At 46.2% G+C, this 20,931-nt stretch overlaps 1 protein-coding gene and 1 non-coding gene across 5 annotated transcripts in view; both read right to left on the bottom strand.

Annotated features, from left to right (window-relative positions):
• Adam19 (a disintegrin and metallopeptidase domain 19 (meltrin beta)) overlaps positions 1-20,931 on the bottom strand; it is a 92,846-nt gene that overhangs the window by 28,836 nt on the left and 43,079 nt on the right. For 2 of the 4 annotated variants that reach the window (NM_001291890.1, NM_009616.4), the window contains exons 5-8: positions 18,583-18,659; positions 5,563-5,755; positions 4,824-4,889; positions 21-92 (exon numbers count right to left, since the gene is read on the bottom strand). In NM_001291890.1, the coding sequence (NP_001278819.1) occupies positions 21-92; positions 4,824-4,889; positions 5,563-5,755; positions 18,583-18,659 (408 nt within the window). Of the gene's footprint in view, positions 1-10; positions 93-4,823; positions 4,890-5,562; positions 5,756-18,582; positions 18,660-20,931 lie in introns of all 4 variants that reach the window. The other 2 variants (NM_001291891.1, XM_030245480.1) reach the window with 2 other exon arrangements.
• Mir8100 (microRNA 8100) lies at positions 16,122-16,242 on the bottom strand. The gene has a single exon (NR_106177.1). It is a non-coding gene; the product is annotated as a microRNA 8100 (primary transcript).

Below are 20,931 nucleotides of genomic sequence, written 5' to 3'. Positions count from 1 at the left end.
AAGTACACACCTGGTCTCACCTTATCAACATAGTTGGCAATCTCCATGAGCTTGCGTTTGGTGGCATCCTGGTCATGTCGATTCTTCTGAAACTAAACAGGACAAACAGAACCAGGTGAGACAGACCCCTCCACAGCTCTCACCCAAGGGTCTTCCGTGTGCAGTCATTTTTCAGTAATAGCCCTTCCCATGGCTCTCAGCAGGAAGAACCTGAGTGAGATCTATCTTGGCTACCTCCATCTCCCAGGGCAAGGAAGCAACCAGAGCAGATGTGATTATCTTCTTCCAGCCCCTTCAGGTAGTTATTTTCCTGACTTTATATTACAATGCTTCCGGTTAGCTCACTGATCAATCAGAGGAGGGAATGGTCTCTTTGCTTTGCTCATCAACCCAATAGGAAGCCACCATCACACATCTTATAAGGCTTTCTCCTACATGTGGTCAGTTGTCACTGATCTAATGGTTGCTAAACTGCTCTATGGACAAGCTGTGGTGCTTAGCACAAAAGGGGCATATGGATGTCAGGTCTTGATGACACCCTACAAGAGCTTCAGTCACAGTGGAGGGAGAGCCAGAAATAACCATAACAACAAATCCTCTACTTAAGAAAGAAGGACACAATTTAAAAGAGCTAAGAAGCCGGGTGTGGTGGCGCACGCCTTTAATCCCAGCACTCGGGAGGCAGAGGCAGGCGGATTTCTGAGTTCGAGGCCAGCCTGGTCTACAAAGTGAGTTCCAGGACAGTCAGGGCTACACAGAGAAACCCTGTCTCGAAAAACCAAACCAAAAAAAAAAAAAAAAAGAGCTAAGAAACTCACTGAGAACCTACACGGACTAACTGCAGTGGGGGGGGGGCATGCAAATGTCACATAGGGGGTGCTGCCAACAGGGCCATGTGGCATCAACATGGTTTTGCCTTCCACATGATTCCAAGAGGCAGTGCCTTCTTTGGTGAGAAAGACTCTTTGACTTCATCATCACTGTGAAATCAGACATCGATAATGGGGCATAGGAGAGAAGAGTGTGCTGAACTTGATTAGAATGTCTGCCTAAAGCCCCATTAGGAGGCTTTGTATTACCACTTCTGTCTGAAAAGGACAGACCTCTTTCACCTTCAATAATGAAGTAGGGAAATTGTCAGGATGGGAAGACGAAAAGATTTTAGAACTGTAACCTCCCCCTGCCCTAAAGGATAGACATGCCCTGTGTGCTGTCATTTTGACCCAGAATCTGGATAGCTAGTGAAGGTATTGTTAGGTGGGTATTCCTTATTCAAGCCGTTACAGGTTTCCTCCTCCAGCTCTTCCAGAATACCCAAATGAGGTGCCCTAGAGTATTGGTTTGGCAAGGGCTGACTCCCAGCTCTGGTACACCACTTCCTCCCTCTTGTATTAATTCTGCAACAGTCCTTGACTTCTTTGGAACTGACACTCACCAGAAAAGAACTCCTTTGCTACCCTTATCTCCTACAGAGGTAAATTCTAGAACCCTGTTGCATAGACCTTTGCAAACTGTTTAATCTAGAAGTTTCTATTACCAAGACCTCCTGACTTCTAAACTAGTCCTGTGGCAAGAGTCTTTCCACTTATTTAGTAAACATTTATTACTGCATTGGGAAGAGATTTCTGGCTTCCAAATATATTAATCCTATCCTCAAACAGTAAGGCCCAGTGAGGCCACCATAGTTGAAACAGTGTGTCATGTTTTCCAGAAGACTCTGAAGCAGGAGTTGGTAAGCTTATTCTACAAAGCGCTACTGAGTAAACATGATGAGGCTTGGTAGACCACATGATCGTAGACCACAGCTGCTCAGTTCTGCCTTGGTGGAGCACAGCTACCCAGTTCTCCTTGGTTGCTTAGAAGCTTCCAGGATACCATAAATCAAATGGTATGGCCCTGCTCCAGAATAATACTCATAGGAACATGTGATAGGTTCACATGGGCTGTAGTTTACAACCTCCAGTCTTAAAAAATATGTGCTTCAGTGTTACCCTTTCTGAGGCAACCCCGGTCATATAACACGGTAGGCCAGCCTTTCCCAGATATCTTACATCCTGCTGGTACCACCAAAGTTCTTTACAGCCCTATGTCTAAACCCATTCTTTCCCCTCCCCCAACGTAAGCCCCCCTCTTTGCTCCCATTGCATTCTATTTCACTTAATAAATGAGGGAATGTGCCAGGATCCACCCAAGCAGCTCTCTCACACGCCTCCTTGCCTACAGAATGGACATGCTGAGAATCATCCCAGAAGCTCCCACCTCGATCTTGGCCCAGGCAGAGAGCCACTGCTTGCTTGCTTGCTTGCTTGCTTGCTTGCTTACTGCTGACAGCTCTCTCTAGATGCCAATAGCACAACCTCACTGCCCAGAGCTTGCTTTCCCACTCGAAGCATCCCTCTGGCTGCTGTGAGTTCCGAGCCCGGAGATAGCGGCTGTGTCTCAGCACTGGGGGATAAATCACAAATACTACATCCTTCCCTTGATTCATCTTCCTGCATGCTCAGATTAACGACCAGGAATATATTTCTGCCAGCAGATTCTGGGCTGCAAATCTTGCCTGGCCTGATCCAACCCTGACATGAATCATTCAAAGCCTACAGCTGAGAGATGTTCATGACACTGAGAACTGAGAGATCCCTGACTCAGCAAGAGGTACGAGTCATGGGGGTGACTTGTAGCTAAGGGGGTGAGGATGTCTATGTGACTGACTGGTGCTTTTTAAGGGGTGCTTCACTCCCCTGCATCAGTAAGATCCTCTGGGTGGTCCCACAGCCATGGTGGCACACCTTCAAACAGAGCCTTTTCTTGCCTGGTTTGCTGGGAGTCTAGCTACCCAGCAACAGACCACTCCCCAACTCCTCCTCTTCTATGCCTGCTGGAGACTCACAGGTTAAGTGGCTTGTAAAACCCTGCACCAAGGACCCACTGGGCAAAAGAATAATACTCCTCCCTTAAACTGGAGCGGGGGGGGGGGGTTCTAAGTGCCTCACTCCATTGGAGTCTCAGGACATTTTATCTGAACAATCTTAGGAAAAATGACGAAAGACCTTGTATCAGACGATACAAGATATAAAGCTTAAATGGAGAACTCTCTGGGAGGAAAGACCTTGCTTTCCCCCAGGAACCTTCACAATACAGAGAGCCAAAGGTGCCGCTATGGGGTGGGGCTAAGTGGGTTACTTGGCTGGCTTTGAAGCCAACCTTTGTTGCTGCTCCCCCATCTACACATCAATCTGTAGAAAGAAAACAAAAACCCTAGAACCCACCCATTCCTGACTGCTGGGGGGTGGGGTGGGGGGAACAATGCCAACATCAGCTTAAGAAAGCTAAACTCTTTTGAAAGTAAACACAATGTTCCCTCCCAGGAAAGCCCTTCACCTCCACTTCGCTGCCCAGTGAACTCCTCCTGTCTTTAAGAAAGAAGGCTAAAGATCCTTCTCTTCCGACCTCTAGCTCTGAAAATAAGCTCTCAAACCTGGGCTAGAACTCCCTCACCCGCTGGCATTGCTCCGACCCACGCTGTGGAGCTGCAAAGAAAGAGGCCACTGGGGAAGCTGGTAGCCCCAAGTAGAGAGGACAGGAGACCATGATACAGTGATGAGCCCCCACCCCCACTTTCATGGAGTTTTGCAGTGCTCAGCCAGGGCACAGGAAAGAGTGTTTGGCTGTGGTCATGTCACCACACGGTATGGGACTTGAAGGTAATGCATGGTTAATGGAAATATGGGTGGTGGGTGCATGGAGGGCTTCCAGGAGGAAACAGAACTCCTGGACTCCAGGATAAGTCTCCATTCAAGCTTTCTTTACACGCCACCTGCCATCTTTGGCATCACCAGATCAGAGAGGGTCTACCAAGGCTCTAAACCACACCAGATCTGCTGTGTGCATTTTAAGCATCACCAAGGGCCCATTTCAGTGGCTCCCATGCCTAGAGCTACAAGGGTTTTGTGCTTCTACAGCAAAGTTCAGATTCAAGAGCAGCTCTGGCTCACGGCTGCATCCTGATGCCAAGCACTATGTTGGAACGGCACAGAAAAAATCAGGAAGTCGCCTGAAAAAGTGAGACAAATGACTGGGCCAGGTGGACAGGTGTCTGTGAAATCTTGGGGCCTGTCCAATTCGAGGAAAATGAGTCAAGGGACTATCCTGCTCTTTTAGGCCAGTGTTTCCCAAGCTTACCCGCTATGCATCAAAACCAATCCGATGTCTTATGAAACCATGGATTGTGGGACCCCCACCCTGATGATCTGGGGTTCGAGAGATCTGGAGTGAGGCTAAAAAATTTGCATTTTTTCACAGTTCCCAGGTGCCACAGATGCTGCTGCTCTGGGGACATTTAGGAAGCAGCAACATGGTTATAAAAATAGATACACATGTGAGAAGACTGTATCTGATCAGATGCGGCAGGCGCCTGATACCTTTGTAAAACAGAAGTCTACAGGATTCTCTGAAGGATTACAGACAGTCCTAAGAGAAAGCATCCAAACTGTAGGACCATGAGATCCAGTCTAAGCAAAGCCCGTGCTTCCGTGGCTGTCCTAGGAGTGCCTTTCCTTGGCTTTTTGCTGTTTTCTTTTTTTTTTCCTTACTGTTTAAAATGGCTAGAAGAGGGCTGGAGAGATGGCTCAGCCATTAAAGGCTAGGCGCACAGCCAAAAATAGAAAATGGCTAGATTTAAGGTCAGATTTAGGATCAAATTTATATGATAAACTAGAAAAAGATGAATGTGATGAGTTGGTGCTTTCAAGAGAGAAGGTTTGTCTGTTTGTTTCTTGTTTTTTGTTTTGTTTTCTGTTTGCTGAAATCCATTGCTGACCCCTTACCTCTGCATAATCAGCCACCAGGTAAAGCTCCACGTACTTCATAGAGTGTAGATCTTCCCGTTTCATCTGGACAAGAAGAGACAGAAGCAGGTCAGTGCAGTAGAAATGGCTGGCTCCAGCTCATTCCAAAAGGCAGCTGAGAACCACATTGGTTAATAAGCTGTGACCTTTTTACTTCTTTTACATTTAGGCGTTAGGGACAGTTCTGGCTGCAGCCCACCATCACCATCTGCAACGGGTTATTACTCAAGGCCTTTCTGAGCCATGGGATCTAATCCTCTAGTCTCAAAAAACAAAGAAGCCAAACTGGCTAGCACAGGCAAAAATTGAGGCCAGCACCCCACAAGGGAACATGCCGACAGCTTAGTTCCCAAGTAACTTTGAGACCACAGACCTCTGTTCTCAGTGTGAACAAAACAAATATTGTACATCAGATGAGGTAGCTATTCCAAGAGGGGAAGTGACATTTTTTTTAACCTTACACAGTGTTTTAAACCAGTATCTTAGAATATTTTAAATATAAACAGTGATTCTCTTACAAAGGTATCTCACTCAACAATAGAGAAAGAGAGAGAGAGAGAGGGAGAGAGAGAGAGAGAGAGAGAGAGAGAGAGAGAGGTGGGCTTTTCCCTCTTTCTTACCCTTCTCTCTCAATCTAGAAATACCCCTGGAACCAAAGTAAGGGTGCAGAGAGGACAGGCTCCAGTCTGCCAGCTCCACTGGGAACCTGAAAACTCACTCTGCGAGGTTGCTTTTTGGTCTGATGTGTAAACTGAAGGGCCCAGTCCTTCGAGGTGGGCCCGGAGTGCTCGAACCCACAGTTCCCCGGGGGCAGCGTGAGATGTTCGGATCTGTAAATACGGTGTTGGCTGTCGCTGTTAGGGACGGGCTCGATGATGTAGCTGAGGTTACTTCTCACTATAATCAGTCCTCTGTGGATAAGAGAAATGGAAGCTTCGGTCAATGCTTCCGGAAAAGTCCCTTGTGCAGATTCAAATGCTCCATGCTTCTTCACGTTCTACTGGGTCACGAGGCCCTCTGGGAAGGCCTGGTGTAAGCTTAGACCCTCTGTAGAGAAATACACTGTGGGGCACAGAATCTCAGAGCACTTTAGACCTACCTCCCTAAGTTCAGGCTTTAGACTGGGACCCCTAAAGGCCACCAAATCAAGCATGACCCATGACAATCGTAGACCCCATAGACCCCATAGACAATCATTAAACTGTATAGGCCCTGAAAAAGTAACATGTGATCAGAGGAAGCACTCTGGCCTGCCAGCTAGATAGCCAGCCTCTCAATTTAGCTGTGGCACTCAAAGGTCACATGCTCAAGAAACATCTCATGACCCCGAGCTTCAATCTCCTCATCCCTAAAATAAAAATGATAATGTACTAACTCACGGGGCTCTTGAGTAACTAAATGAAAGACAAGTGTCCTAGTGCCTGGGAGCCAAGCATCCCTACCCATCAACTGCCCCATGCCAGCAGCTATCTGGTCAGGTGACACCCACAACTAACCATATAGAACAATCTTTCACCCAGTACTGAACTCAAAGATATGTGCTGGGTTATTTTGTTTTTGTTTTTTTTTTTTTCACTCACTGAGATTTCACTGAGTTCTAGATATCATTCAAACACAAATAGTCTTATTGCTGGTATCTATAGAGACTTGGGTCCAGACTCCAAAGGAAACAAAAAATGCCAGACACTCCAAGCCATATATAAAATGGTGTGCTATTGATGTATAACCTATTTGTTTCTTTCTGTATATTTTACATCACCTCTATGTTACTTATAATAGCAAATAAAATGTAAATGCTGAACCAGGAGTGGTGGTGATGTATGCCTTTAATCTCAGCACTTGGGAGGCAGAGGCAGACAGATCTCTGTGAGTGAGGCCAGCCTGGTCTACAGAGTAAGTTGCAGGACAGCCAGGGCTACATAGAGAACCCTATCTTGAAAAAACAACCAGCTAGACAAACAAACAAACAAACAAACAAACAAACAAACAAAGGTAAATGTTGGGCCTGGAGAGATGGCTCAGCAATTAAGAGCACTTGCTTCTCTCTCTAAATCTGAGTTTGGTCCTAGCACCCATGCCAGGCAGCTCACAAACTGCCTCTAACTCCAGATCCAGGGAATCTGATGTTCTCTCTTAGCCTCTACAGGCACTGCACACACATGGTGCACAAACATACACTCAGGAGCACACACATTAAACAAACAAACAAATAATATTTTTAAATGTAAAGGTATGTTACATATACTATATTATTTAGGGACTAAGGTCAAGAAAAAACATATATGAGCAAAACTTTTTTTTTCTAAAATAATTGATCCATAATTGGTTAACTCTACAGAGGTGGAATGCAGGAGCACAGAGAATAACTGTATTCACGGTTGGCAGGAAGGCAGCCATTCTAGCTATGTATCTACAACCATGGCAGTTGCTAAGGATGGAATATGAACAAGCCAAGCTGCCTGTCCTGGTGAAGAACAGGCTGAGAATGGGTGTAGTCACTGTGACCCATGACCTAGCCTGAGCCTTGACAGACACCCACGGATTAGATGCAACTGCTTAGGGTACTGTACCACTGAAGCCTCTGTGGCTCTCTAGGTTCAGTGAGCACTTACTGCCTCTGGCTTCACCATTATCAACAGAGGTGGGGAGATGCTCACAGGGTAGCCCCCTGTCATCTTATCCACTAAGATCTATGATGTGCCAACCTAACACTGTGATGTAGGAATGAAAAGACAGTAATGTCTGCCAACTGTGCGTCCCATGGTTAATTACCTTTCCGTAAACTGTGTCTGAGGATGGAAGGGGGCCAAATGCCTTCTTTGTCATCTTATCTCCCACTGGGAACCCTGCAACAGTCAGCCACACTTCTGAAGAGTGTTGCTGGCATCATCAACTATAGTCATGAGTAAATATAGTCTGTCCTTCTGACCCACTCTCCAAACTGCCACCTTCCACACAGAGAGATAAACAAGACAGCCAAGAAATGGGTTCCAGATTCTGGGAACAATGAGCCCAGGACTGAATCCCCAGGACCTTGGCAACAAGTCACTCAGGACCTTATCTCCAAACCAAAGACCTTCTCAGCTCAGCCTCTGGCACCATGAGTGGCAGCGCTTCTTTCTTGGGCCACTCAACCTCTAGCCACCACTGCCCTCTCAGGATGCCCACCCAGGTTTTGTCCTTTAATAAGAGCTCATGATTCTCTTGGGACAGACTCTGGTGGGCAGTAGACCTTTCCTGATCCCATCCCTCGCTGACCTCATTCCAGTACCGGGAAGACTATCAACTTCCTGGCTGCATCCTGGCTGACACAGCAGCCGCCATCTGGCCTATGGTGAGACACCTAAGGTGTTCCCTTAACAGCTAGGGTGGAGGGCAAAGAGCAGGGATCACAGCAACTTCCCTACTCTGCACAGGAAAGAACGGAGGCCAGGGCAATATTGGCATCCTGTTCCCAAGCTATCTCTTCATCCCAGCTGACCAGAGCCTCGCCCACCACCCCAGCTTCCTCTAATGACTATAATATTGGCCACTAAATGATGTGGACCACAGACTGGCTGGTGATCCTGTGTGCACCAATATTACACCCAGTGAATGGAAAGTTCCCCATAGGAATCAGTGAAAGTACCAATTGGAACTTGGCAGCAGGGCTGGTAATTATCATCATAGTAGCTATAACTTATTGAGCTTTTCTATGAACTGGGCACCAAGCTGATGAGAGCTAACTTCTAACTAACTTCTCTGACCCTTACAAATATTTTTTCCATGACCAGCCCAAATTCACACAAGTAGTAAAGAGTTAAAACAGGGGTGAGCTTCAGCAATCTGGTTCCTCATCCTACAACCTTCACCCTGACTTTTTATCATCTTTCATAATAGACCTGGAGAATGGTTCAGAAAGACACCCCCATTCAGTGAGCACTCACTATCCACGACTTCACTACTGACAATGAAGGTAGGAGGATGTCCAGTGGGCAGTTCTCTGTTACCTCATCTTCTGTCATCAGGACTATGCATATGGCTACAGTGATGGCGGCAGTGACTCTCTCAAGTGAGACCGGCCAGGATGTGTTGATTGATGTTGGTTGTAGGTGCAGCAATAGAGAGAAGCTCACCAAGATGCTAAGCCCTCATTTTCCAAAGGAGCAGAGAGGTACGTCCTCCCGGGGAAGCCTGACAGCCAGCTAGCTCACTCCAATTACTTTATTCAAACATTATACAGCATTAATTAGGGATGGGAACTGAACGCTTATATGTTTGGCTGTGAGCCTAACCCTCAACGGCTGAGCTATCATAGCATGCCTTTGGTCCGGCAATTTGAAATCATTAAGAGTATAGACTGATCCAATTAGCAGCCTCTTTTTAAATTTAGGTCTGCTCTAGATTGACTTCTCTCATAGAGGATTTGTAATGCCATCACAACCAGAGAGAGCACTTATAACCACCTTCATTTTGATAATTTAAAACAATGAGAACAATTTAAAACGATTATTATTATTTATTGAGACAGGATTTTTTTTTAATGTGTGTGTAGATCAGGCTGACCTGGATTTGCTCTGTAGATTAGGCTGGTCTCAAACCCACAAGGAACTTACTTATCTGTCCCTGCCTTAGTCTCCCAAGTATTGAGATCAAAGGCCTGGATTTATTTATTCATTATCTATGTACCCTTGAAAACATCGAAATCAATTTCCATATCTTTCTCTCTTCTTTAGAGATTAATATCTTTGATAACTTAAAACATTTTAAAAACAATTATTGTTATGTATTAAGACAGGGTTTCTCTGTATAGCCCAGGACAACTTGAACGTGTTTTGTAGATTAGACTGGCCTCAAACTCAAACTCACAAGGAACCTGTCTGTCCTTGCCTTTATCTTCCAAGTATTAAGATCAAAGGCCTGGATTTATTTATTTATATACCCTTCAAACATTTATATTAATTCTCATTTTCTCTCCTTTCTTTGGAAATTAGCATTCCTGTAGATAAATATACTTATATCCCCCTTTTTCTTCATGTAAATTTATTTAATACCCTTCTCTTTATTCAACTGAATTTAAATTCCCTCTCCCTTATTGTATAATGTGCTAGGTTGAGCTGTAATCAGTTCTCCCATGGAAGCTCATGTTTATAGAGACTGGTTGCTCATAGCAGTATGACATTCATTTTCATGTTAGCTCTCACAACCTGCCATTAGTTCTCCCATGGGAGCCCCACATTCTAAGGAGACAGGCTGACTGCTCAGAGCAGCTTGAAATTCTACCCCATGTTAGCTTTCATGAGCACAGCTTTGTTTTTTTGTTGGATAAAAACAAAACAACTCTGCCCCAACCTATCTCTGGGTCCCCACAGTGATCAGCAGGACAGTTTCCTAGAGCAAAATGGTTTTGGGCAACAGAAAAGCATTATTTTTTAATTTTACTAACTCCATTGGTAGAGCATGAGACTCTTAATCTCAGGGTTGTGGGTTCAAGACCCACATTGGGCACCAATTTGTTGTATAAATATTTAATCTCAATCAGAGGTTTTTGCCCTGCCTTTGATCATTCAGTTCCTTGATTAAAGACACACAAATTTAATTATTATAATAAGCCTTAGTTAGCACTAGACCTGGGCAGATATCTACCCTCTATGCTATTTGAATCTATTTCTCTATCAATAATCCCATTTTATAATTTGTCATGTTCCATCTGGGCCGCTCTTACTTCCAACTGGCTAGCCCTCACGGCAAAAACTTTTGATTCACCTATCCCCATGGTGACTTCTTCTTCTCTCCATCTTCTCCCCTCATGGTTCTCCTCAGACCCCAAGCCCAGTGAACCACAAACCCTATACATGTCTCATCTGCCCAGCTTTTGACAGTTGGCATCTTTATTTAACCACCAGTTTTAAATTAAGGAGCAAGATTATTACAATGCATAGCAAAAGATCAAACATCAACAAGGATGCACCTAGCCTGTCTGTGGAATCCAAGTTCCCTGGTAGATGGCAGAGGAGGGATCCGCCCAACCTTATCGTCAGCTAGTGTTTGCTGACAGCTAACTGACCATGTGCCGCATAGATGGCAGATGTTACTCTCTTTAAATTTCCCCAGCACATTGTAAGGCAGGCAAAATTACAGACCTCACTTTATCAGTGAAGAAACTGAGGTTCAGAGAGATTAGAATCAGAAGCTTTCACCTGTGGCTGCTGGTTAACAGATATAGTCTGTTCCCTTAGGCTCTATGTAGCTCCACTAGTAAGCTTAAGCCTGTGCTCAGAGAGCCCAGGACCAGAGTTTTCAAGCTATTCAGCAATCTTCAGAAAGTACCCAGGCTATCCCAGTAGACTCAGGATCTGCTTGCTGGACCAAGAGTCTGCACTTGAGAAGGCTCAGCTGATTCCAAGACAGGCTTCAAATCGGCAGTTAAGGAGACTGGGCTTAATCTCCATTTCCAAGAACAGACCATTCCAGGCAAGCCTTGGCCTCAGAAGCTGCCCCACCAATGGCCTGAGGCAAGGACAATGGGTCAGCAGCAGTTTCCAGACCTCCCCCAGCAAGTTTCCAGCTCCCACACCCTGATAATGGAATGTCTATAGAGATGGACCCAACAAATTAACATAGAATTCCATAATGTGCTTTAAATCAGGTCTGCAAGCTCACTTGGGTATCTCTCTATTCTGGTAATGGGAGACCCCAGCACACTGGACTTCTACAGAATAAAACACTCTTTGTGTTTACATACTATTTGAGTCTAGCATGAGTCTGGGTTATCATTCTTCGGCAAATCATGGACCCTTACACACTAAGTCCTATGGGAAATGCTCTGCCGAGCCACACCCAGGAACTTCAGGAGCCCATGCTCCTGACTGTCTCTATGGCACATGATTGAGACATCATCTCAAGTAGGCAGTCTGAATGACCCAAGCTTGGGATAACCACTGAGGTTATCCCTTCCAGCACCAGGATTCAGCGACCTCTCTCCTTTCTCCCGTCACTATAGCCCTTGGGGACTCACCCCAGGCCTAACGACCACTGATCCTCCCCTGGGATTACTTGGAGACTGAAAAGAGTTGGCACAACCAAGCACATTACAGTGGTCCCCAGCGTTATTGATGGCAAGTTTCTAAGAATGAAGCTCTGGGGGCTCTCCCTTGCTACCACCCTCAAGCTACCTTATATCTCCCCCTGCTCCATCATTTATCCTAAGGGCCTCCACTGATCCAATTTGCTAAATGTTAGCTCTGGCAGAGGCAGAGATTAGAGGTGAGGACAGAGGACCTAGGAGGCAAAGAGCCAGGATGCTACTCTCCAAACCTATTCCTCATCATTAAGAGAATGAGAAAAATAAATCACAGATAAGATCATATAGAAGAACCCAGGCAGGCCAGCCAGTCAGGAAACAAGAGGTTCATTCATGCTTAACCCATAAATGACTGAAGGACTCGGTCAAATACATCCTTCAAGACTTGAGAGAGATGCCACTCCCCAAGGAAGCCGCCCCTGGGACACACAGTTATGCATCCACCTTCTCCACATTAGGAGAGATCCTAAGAAGTAGCAGCCCTGGGTTCCTCCTCCCCACCACTTCCCCAAAGTGTACCTACACTAACGGGTCATAGGGAACTTCCAAGGCAGCACAGAGGGAAGAAAGGCACATGATGCTGAGTTCCTGCTGGGACAGAGCACAGGCAGAGAACACAGGCTCAGTAAGGAGACATCCTGGATTACAATCCTGGCTCTGCTGTCTCCTGACACAGCCTTATCACAGGACAGTCTAAAGCAGTGGTTCTCAACCTATGAGTTTGACACCCTTAGGGTTGCATATTAGATATTTACATTATAATTCATAACTGTAACAAAATTACTTAATGGGGGGGCACAACATGAGGGACAGAATTACAGAGTCGCAGCATTAGGAATGTTGGGGACCACTGCTCTAAAGTAATTACGCAGTGCTCACTCACAACCAGGGAAGATTCTCCAAGAACGCCAGCAGCCATGGAAGCATACTGTATAAATGGGGTACAAACCATTTTGTTGGGGAGCCACTCAGTACATCTACACAGAGCACTTCCCACCTGTTCTAGCCCCCAGGGATTCGGTGATCCAACCAAACATTGTGCTGTCAAGGAGGTGAGGCTAACCCTCTAATGTGAGCCCTGATGACTTCAGTATCATTGCTCCCATCTTACAGGGCAGAAAACTGAGATTTCAGGAATGTATCAGCACCATCTGGGGCCAGTGAAATAAATGGCTTAGTAGGGAAAGGCTTCAGATACACAATCCTGGGTTCAATCCCTAGAACCCATGCTAAATAGAAGGAGAGAATGGACTTCATACAGTTATCCTCTGACTTCAACATGCACCTTATAGCACACAGGCCTCCCCCCCCACAATCATTTACATGTATGTACACACATACACACACACACATACATACATACATACACACACACACACACACACACACACACAATAATAAGTCTTTTTAAAAGAACTGTGTTAGAAGGCAGGTTAGTGTGCATGTGGGGAGCATGTGGATGGCAGAGGACGACCTTGGCTGCTGTTTCTCTGTTGTTGTTCATCTTGATTTTTAAGACTAAGCCTCTCAATGGCTTGATGCTCACTAATAAAGCCAGACTGGCTGGCCTGCAAGCTCCAAAGATCCTCTTGTTTCTGTCTCACCAACAGTGAGATTAAAAGCATGCAACATCCTGCCCTGGTACATCCTGGGAACTGAACTCAGATCTTTGTGCCTGTGTGGCAAGTACTTTACCAACTGAGTTACCTCCCCGGCCCCAGTTGTCAGCTTTTAAACCAGGAATGGTCTGTCTCTAGAATCTAAACTTGTCACAGCGTAAAGGTCCTGCCATCCAAGGGCTTATTCCACTGACAGAAGGAATTATCATTAGGCCTGCAGGAGGAGGACATGGCTTTTGGGGGAACATCTCCCACCTCCAGCCTTGGTTCCTTTTTCCTACTCTGCTCCTTCTTGTAGTTCAGGATTTCCCAAGCTAAAGGATCCTTTTTATGATCCAGTCTACTTAAGGTTTAGTGGGTAGGGAGCTTGGTCAAGAGTCACAGAGTGAGTTAACATAACACCTGCAGCAGATTCTTGGTTGCTAATTTCCAGAGTCATTGATTCTGGAATGAGCATCTCGCCAATCCCATTATCCACAAAGTCAAGTACTTGGCAGTCTATACAGTGAGGCCCACGGGGAAGCCAGTGTGGCCAAGATGGAGCCAAAGGCAAAAGTAAGTATGGAGAGCAGAAGTCCGGGAGTCAGACCCCCAGGAAGTGTAGAGTCTGACACAAACTCAGGGCCCTGGAATGGCAGTTCTAAAGCCATTCCAGTCCATGGTGTGCACATTTGGATATACTCTCCAGTACCCAATCTCAGATTCTCTCTCTGGAGTACAGGATCGGAGTCCGGAGCCAGCCAGCCTGCCTGCCTGTCAAGGCAGAACTGCTGTGAGAACTCCAGATCTTGACAGAGAGAACTGCAGTGACAGAATCTGGTCCCTCAAGTGGATCTGTAAGGGATATGGATTGTATGTCACTGAAGGACTATAATTCAGCTCACCAGACAGTACGGAAGAGTTTAAGGACCCATTAAAGTAATCTGACAGATACATGTGTACCTAAGGCTTAGTTCTAAGTTGGAAACACATCACAAAACCGACCTAGATGTGCAAGATGGTCTCTCTTGTACGTAATAGACAATACATCCCTATCAGGCATATTCCAACCATTACCCAGATGAGAAATGGGTTTGTGTGGAAGCTTGTTTTTAGGTTACACTCCTGTGTTTGGATGTTTATCTCTGAAACTGAATGAGTTGCACCATGGCAATTTCCAATAAGCATTAAGAATTAAAACCAACCAAACACCTCACCAACAATGGATGGGGACACACACACAGGTTTAGTCAAAGACATCACGGCCCAATATTGGCATACTTTCCCATAAACGATCATCAGACCTTACATTTAGACTGTTGGTCAGTTATGAAGAAGTCTCTGTGCAAGCAAGATGTCGTGGTCACATTTATGGGATGGATTTTTAGCATGGGGAAGGCTGGAGTGTGTGGACACCTGACACCCTCAGTGAAGATGGCCCCTAGCTGGGATGCTATTTGGAGTAGGTTCTGGAGACTTCGGGAGGCCTGCCTGGAGCAAGAAGATCTGGGGGGAGGGCAGTTGTTAGGACTACTGTCTCCGCTACCAAGAATGTCCTGCCTTAGTCCATCCTGGTCATGGATTCCAGACGGACAGAGGCAGCAGTGAAGCTTGGGGTCCTCTGAAACCCCAAGCCAAAGCCGATCTTCCCTGTTGGAGTTGTTGACATGAAGCATTTGGCTGTGGTTTGCTGTGTCTTTGTTAAGATCCGCAGTCACTGATTAACCCAATTCCCAAGGTGGTTAGGGCCCAAAGTTATAAAACATTATATCATGTATCGAAGTTCCTTTTGCCAGGAGTGAGTATGGGGGACATAAGAAACTGGTAGTTTATGGCTGCATCCAGAAACGGGGTAAGATCTGGGAAAGCAGGGTGAGAAAGTATTTCTCATCGTGCCCTTAAATGTTTATAAACATTTAGATTTATTCTACTAGGTACTGTTTCTGTAATGATAAACTGACCTATAGAGTACTCTGGAGAGAAGAGACCCTCACAATGGCTACAGCAACGGTTCTCAACCTGTAGGTAGGAACTCCTTGGGAGTCAGGGGAGCATGTAAAATAACCCTTTCACGGGGATGGCCTAGGACCATTGGAAAACACAGATATTTACATTAGGACTCATAATAGTAGCAGCATTACAGTTATGAAGTAGCAACAGGAGGAACTGTATTGAAGGGCGGCAGCATTAGGAAGTCTGAGAACCACAGGTCTGGAGGCTCTCCTGACTCTTTCATGTTCAGCCAGAAAAGCCAGCCTAGCATAAATTTTATCCATTTTCTCCAAGCAGAGGAGCACAGTACCAGGAGAGATGAATGGTTACCATGGAGACCTTCTTTGGAAATATGAGGATTCAGGGGTCTTGGGAAACTATTTGGGTTTGAGCACCACTGTCATTCCTGCTTCTGCTCTGGGAATGCCATGGTGCATTCAAGTCTCCAGCTTTCAAGTCATCCTGGCTACAACCTCCGTTCCTTAGCATGTGGAGGGAAGAGAGGGCCGGGAAAGACAAACATGTAGACCTCGGCAGATGGAAGCAACATGAAAACCAGAAACACATGGGCAGCTTGGTGAGCTTCCCCATCAGCCTGACTGCTGGAATGATTTACAAGAGGCCAAGCCAAGTAAGTTCCCAGTGCTCCAGACCCAGAGGGGGGAAAGGAAGGGGCGGGCGGAGAAGGTCACACCTGCTTGCTCCCTTTCCTCCTTCCTGGGACAGTCATTGTTTACTTGCTGGCCACAGGTGGCCCTGGCTGAGCCTATAAACACCACTGAGAAGCAAGTTGGCTTGGCTGGAGGAGGCCACTTGAGTGAAGGATATGAGGCCACTGTTAATCACCTCCCAGCCAAAACCGATTTCCTGCCTAATTCCCTCAGGCCACTCGCCACGCAACCTTTCAGGGATGGGAACCAACACATAAACAGACATGAGACCTGCAGTCAGAAGGGCCCTCAGTCATATTTGGGGGATGGGGGTGAAGGTGGGATGGGATAAGCTAGCTAAGCTGTAGAGGGAACAAATCTTATATGCTGGTAAAGGGCTGCAGAACTCATGGTTTGTGTTTCCTTAGTTCGTTATGGCCTCTACCATATCTGTCATTGGCAGGTCTGTTAAGATGAGAATACAGGGGGCTGGAGAAATGGCTCAGTGGGTAAGCACTGACTGCTCTTCTGAAGGTCATGAGTTCAAATCCCAGCAACCACATGGTGGCTCACAACCATCTGTAATGAGATCTGACACACCCTCTTCTGGTGTGTCTGAAGACAGCAACAGAGTGTACTTAGATATAATAATAAAATAAATCTTTAAGCTGGAGCAGAGTGAGCAGGGCCACAGCGAGGAGACATCCTAAATTCAAATTCCCAGCAACCACATGAAGACTCACAACCATCAGTACAGCACAGCTACAGTGTACTCATATACATAAAACAAATAAATAAATCTGTTTTAAAAAAAGATGAGGATACAGAAGGCTCCAAACTTGTTTGATGATGCTTGTTTATCCTACACCAAAGTAGGGCACGGGCATACAGCAAGCACCCAAGATGAATGAGAGAAGCAGCCACTGATAAAGGGAAAGAAAGCCCTTCCTACTAGCTCCTGAGAGACAACAGTGGGCCTGCATTCCCAGCCCTGCCTTTGAGAACACTGAATGTGTAATTAACATTAGCAGAGGTGAGAGTCCTGCCCCCAGCATATGGTTCGCGGTATTGGCTACCGCAAATGGACTTTCGCAAATGGACTTTCGCTGTTGTTATTCCTAGAGTCAGTCGCCACCTTGAGTTCAGGAGCTGTGCAGTGGAGGTGCTCAAAACCCAGGCAATTTGTGTAAATAAGAGCCCAGATATTTCCAATAAGCATGGAAAGTAGCAGCAGGGGGCTGGAGAGAAGGCTTGGTAGTTAGGAACACTTTGTTCTTGCAGAGGACCCAGGTTTGGTTCCCAGCATCCACATGGTGGCCCACAACCAACTATAACTCTACTTCTAAGGGATCTGGTGCCTTCCTCCACCTCCCATCAGGCTCCTGGTGCTCCTGGCTCAAACCCAGCTGGTTTGGTATAGAAACAGAAGGGCCACCCTTTTACCAAACATCATCTGGTTGGAACTTTCCGGTTGACTTTGTCTTGAAATTTATCCTTGTCTTTCTCTCCATTAGCTTCTCTCTCCTCAATTTCTGCTAGACACCTGAACATCATTCAACCACAGAGTGAAGAATGTTGCGACTCAGCCTGGGGACAAATGGCATGTCACCTGTTTGCTGTCTCTCACTGCTTTCATTTCTAGAAGCTCAATTCAATGGTCCTGGAGGAACTGCGTCCCCATGGTTACCCAACCCCTAGAGATGGCAAACATTTTACTAGCTACTATGCCTTGTAGTACAAGCCAACAAATAGCCCAGGGTCCAGCCACCTGGATCCCGTCTTGGTTTCTCACCCTCTTGGACCACTATTCATTACCCATAGTGATGGTTACCAGACAACTTAGTGGGCCCTGTGTCCTAGACTACTGAAGCTATTTATACTAGCTACTCCTCAGTCTGCCCTTCGAACTCATTCACTCCTTTCCTGTGCTAGCCCACACGGACCCAACTTCCTGTCTCTTCACACTCTGTGCTTTCCTACTACATCCCTCATGATTTGCACACCTCTTTTTACTGTGACTTGTAGCCTTCAAGTTACATCTGATAACTCTTCATTGACACTAATCTTAGTGTCATAATTGTCTCTTGATTTGTTGGCCTTATTCCTAAATAATAGAACTCCTATCTTTGTTTTCAAGATTTCTCTTTGTGTGTAGCCCAGGCTGTCCTAGAACTCGCTCTGTAGACCAAGCTAGGCTGGTCTCGAACTCAGAGATCAGCCTGCTTCTGCTTCCTGAGGTCTGGGATTAAAAGTGTGAGCCAGCACCACCCAGCAACAATTTCTACCTTAATACAATGAATTTGTCAGGAAAGGTATACGTGTAGATTATCTGAGACTTCCCTGGTATCTCACAAGCGTGGCCTCTTGTTTGCAAGGTCTTGCTTATCGTATAGGAGAGGGCACCAGCTGTCCCCAGCAGCTTCAGGGCCTCTTACCTAATTCCCCGGCAGGTGCTGAGCGTGACACTGGACTCATCCACGTCCCTCACAGTCCCGTGGTAAAAGCAGTGATCCTGCCAAACAGAAAGGAAGCACTCGGTCAAATGGCACTGATAAACTCGGCAATGTTAATGTCTCATTGATTGACAGGAGACGGACTCGTTCCTTCCCAACCCCTGACCTCATAGCTCTTACCTGCAAAAGGCTTCCAAGTTTCCACTTTTTTGGTTCTTATAGAAACCCAAGGCCTAGCACAGGGCAGACATCACCACCTCTACTGAGCAGACAAAAAATGTTGAGCTCACAGGGACAAGAAGATTTGCCAAAGATCTTCCTGCTAGGTTGGAGAACCCAGGGTTTTTAAATCTGCCATGTCAGCCTCAGGAATAGTCTTCAGAGAGAGCCATTCTCTCAATGATGGCACCTCTGTAACGAACGCCCTGTAATGGGTTGAACAGTGTCCTCCTAAAACTCTTATGTCCACCCAGAGACTAGAATATGATTTCATTTGTAAATAGAGTTTTGACCATGTAATTAAATTAAGATATGGCCACGTGGATTAGAGCAGGTCATAAATCTAACGGCCCATATGTTTCCTGGATGAAAGGACACAAAGGATGTAAGGGGAGAAGTCACCTGAAGACAGAGGCAAAACCTGGAATGATGTAACGCAGTCAAGGAGCACTGAGGAATTAGAAATGGGAGGACTCTCCCCTGGAGAGCTTACAGAGTGTGTGCGGCTCTTTCAACAACTTGGTTTGGACTTTTAGCCTCCAAAATGGAGAGAGAATCTATTTCTTCTCTCTTAACCTCAGAGTTCACAGTGCTTTGTTAGGATAAAAAGATAAAAGATCTCAGCTCAAGATGCTCTTCCTTTCCCGAATCCCTCCACACCTGCACCTTCCTTCCTGGGTCCCTAGCTCCATGAAGCCTGGTGCACTCTCTAGTCTGAGTGGTCCCCCAAACCCAGCCAGATCCCTCTAATCTTTATAAACGCTGGCAACCAAGCACTACCATAAGCAGGCGCTGAGCAAGGCTTCAGAGATGCAATGAGAAAATGCACACATAGCTCCAGTCCCTTGTGAAAGCTAGTCATTAATAATTAGGAAGCTGTGGTGGTTTGAATGAGAAGTGCTGGCCCCAGCCCAGGCTCAGTTGTTCGAATACTTGCTAGTCCTCAGTGATGTGACTCAGGTAGGCAGTGCAGCCTTGATAGAGGAAGAAGGTCACTGGAGGACAGGACTGGAGATTTCAGAGCCTCATCCTCCTCTCTAGTTTACTCTCTTAGGCTTCATGATTGGAACCGAAGATGCGTTCTCTCAGCCTGCTGCTCTGGCCACCCGCTGCAGTGACTCTCCTACCATTATGGACTATTGTTCTGGAATCTTAAACCCAAATAAACTCTTCCTTTTGTAAAGTTGCTTTTAGTCTTGCTGTTTTATCTCAGTAACGAAAAGCAATGGATGCAGAAGTCAAAGGCACAGCGCTACAAATAGCTTTGTGGTGCCAGAAAAGTTTGATCACTAGGCTAATCGTGGCAATTAGGAATCACGCACAGTGCTTCTGAGAGTGCTGGGTGCTAAGTCAACTGTGGCTCTCTTCAGATGGAGGAGAAAACACTCCTCCCAAGGAGGTCAGAACACAGAGAGGGCAAAACTGGGAGAAAAGCTGGGCATGGTGGTATATGCCTTTAATCCCAGCACTCAGGAGGCAGAGGCAGGAAGATCTCTATGAGTTCGAAGCCAGCCTGGTCTACAGAGTGAGTGCCAGGACAGCCAGGACTACACAGAGAAACCTGTCTCGAAAAACAAGCAAGAACAAAAACAAAAACAAAAAACTAGAAGTAAAATCAGTTTCTTTAATGGGCTTCCTCAGCACCCTGAGGCTAAGGAATGATCACAAACGCTCAAGTTTTCCCTGCATAACGATCTAAGGATCTCATCTCCAGACTGTGCGGTCTCCTTGGGGGAGGATCCAGAAGGCAAACCCATGGGGGGGGGGGCGTCCACTTCTCTCCCATCTCTAGTCCTGGGACAACCTGGTAATTAAACTGAAGCATTTATGGCCCAGCCAAGGCAGCCTTAAATCCAGGTCCCCACATATGCTAGCAGTGTACATGACTTCTCTGGCCTTCCACCTCTTTAACCTCCAACCTCTGAGGGCCATGAGAGACCTGTACACAAAAGAGCTAGCTAGACTGCTCCTTATCCCAGAGAGATAGACAGCCAACACTAGTGGCTATGTTTTTCACTAAATTCTTTCACTAGGCATAAAACATGGCCTCCGAGGACACCGAAGCCCACCAAAAGGGTTGACCCAGATCCACAACCTTTACTGTTTCTGTCC

The sequence above is a fragment of the Mus musculus genome, chromosome 11, assembly GCF_000001635.26.
Source record: "Mus musculus strain C57BL/6J chromosome 11, GRCm38.p6 C57BL/6J".
In the NCBI taxonomy this organism is placed as follows: Eukaryota; Metazoa; Chordata; class Mammalia; order Rodentia; family Muridae; genus Mus; species Mus musculus.
Note: the sequence above shows the minus strand (reverse complement) of the source record. Positions and strands in the feature narration are given on the sequence as shown.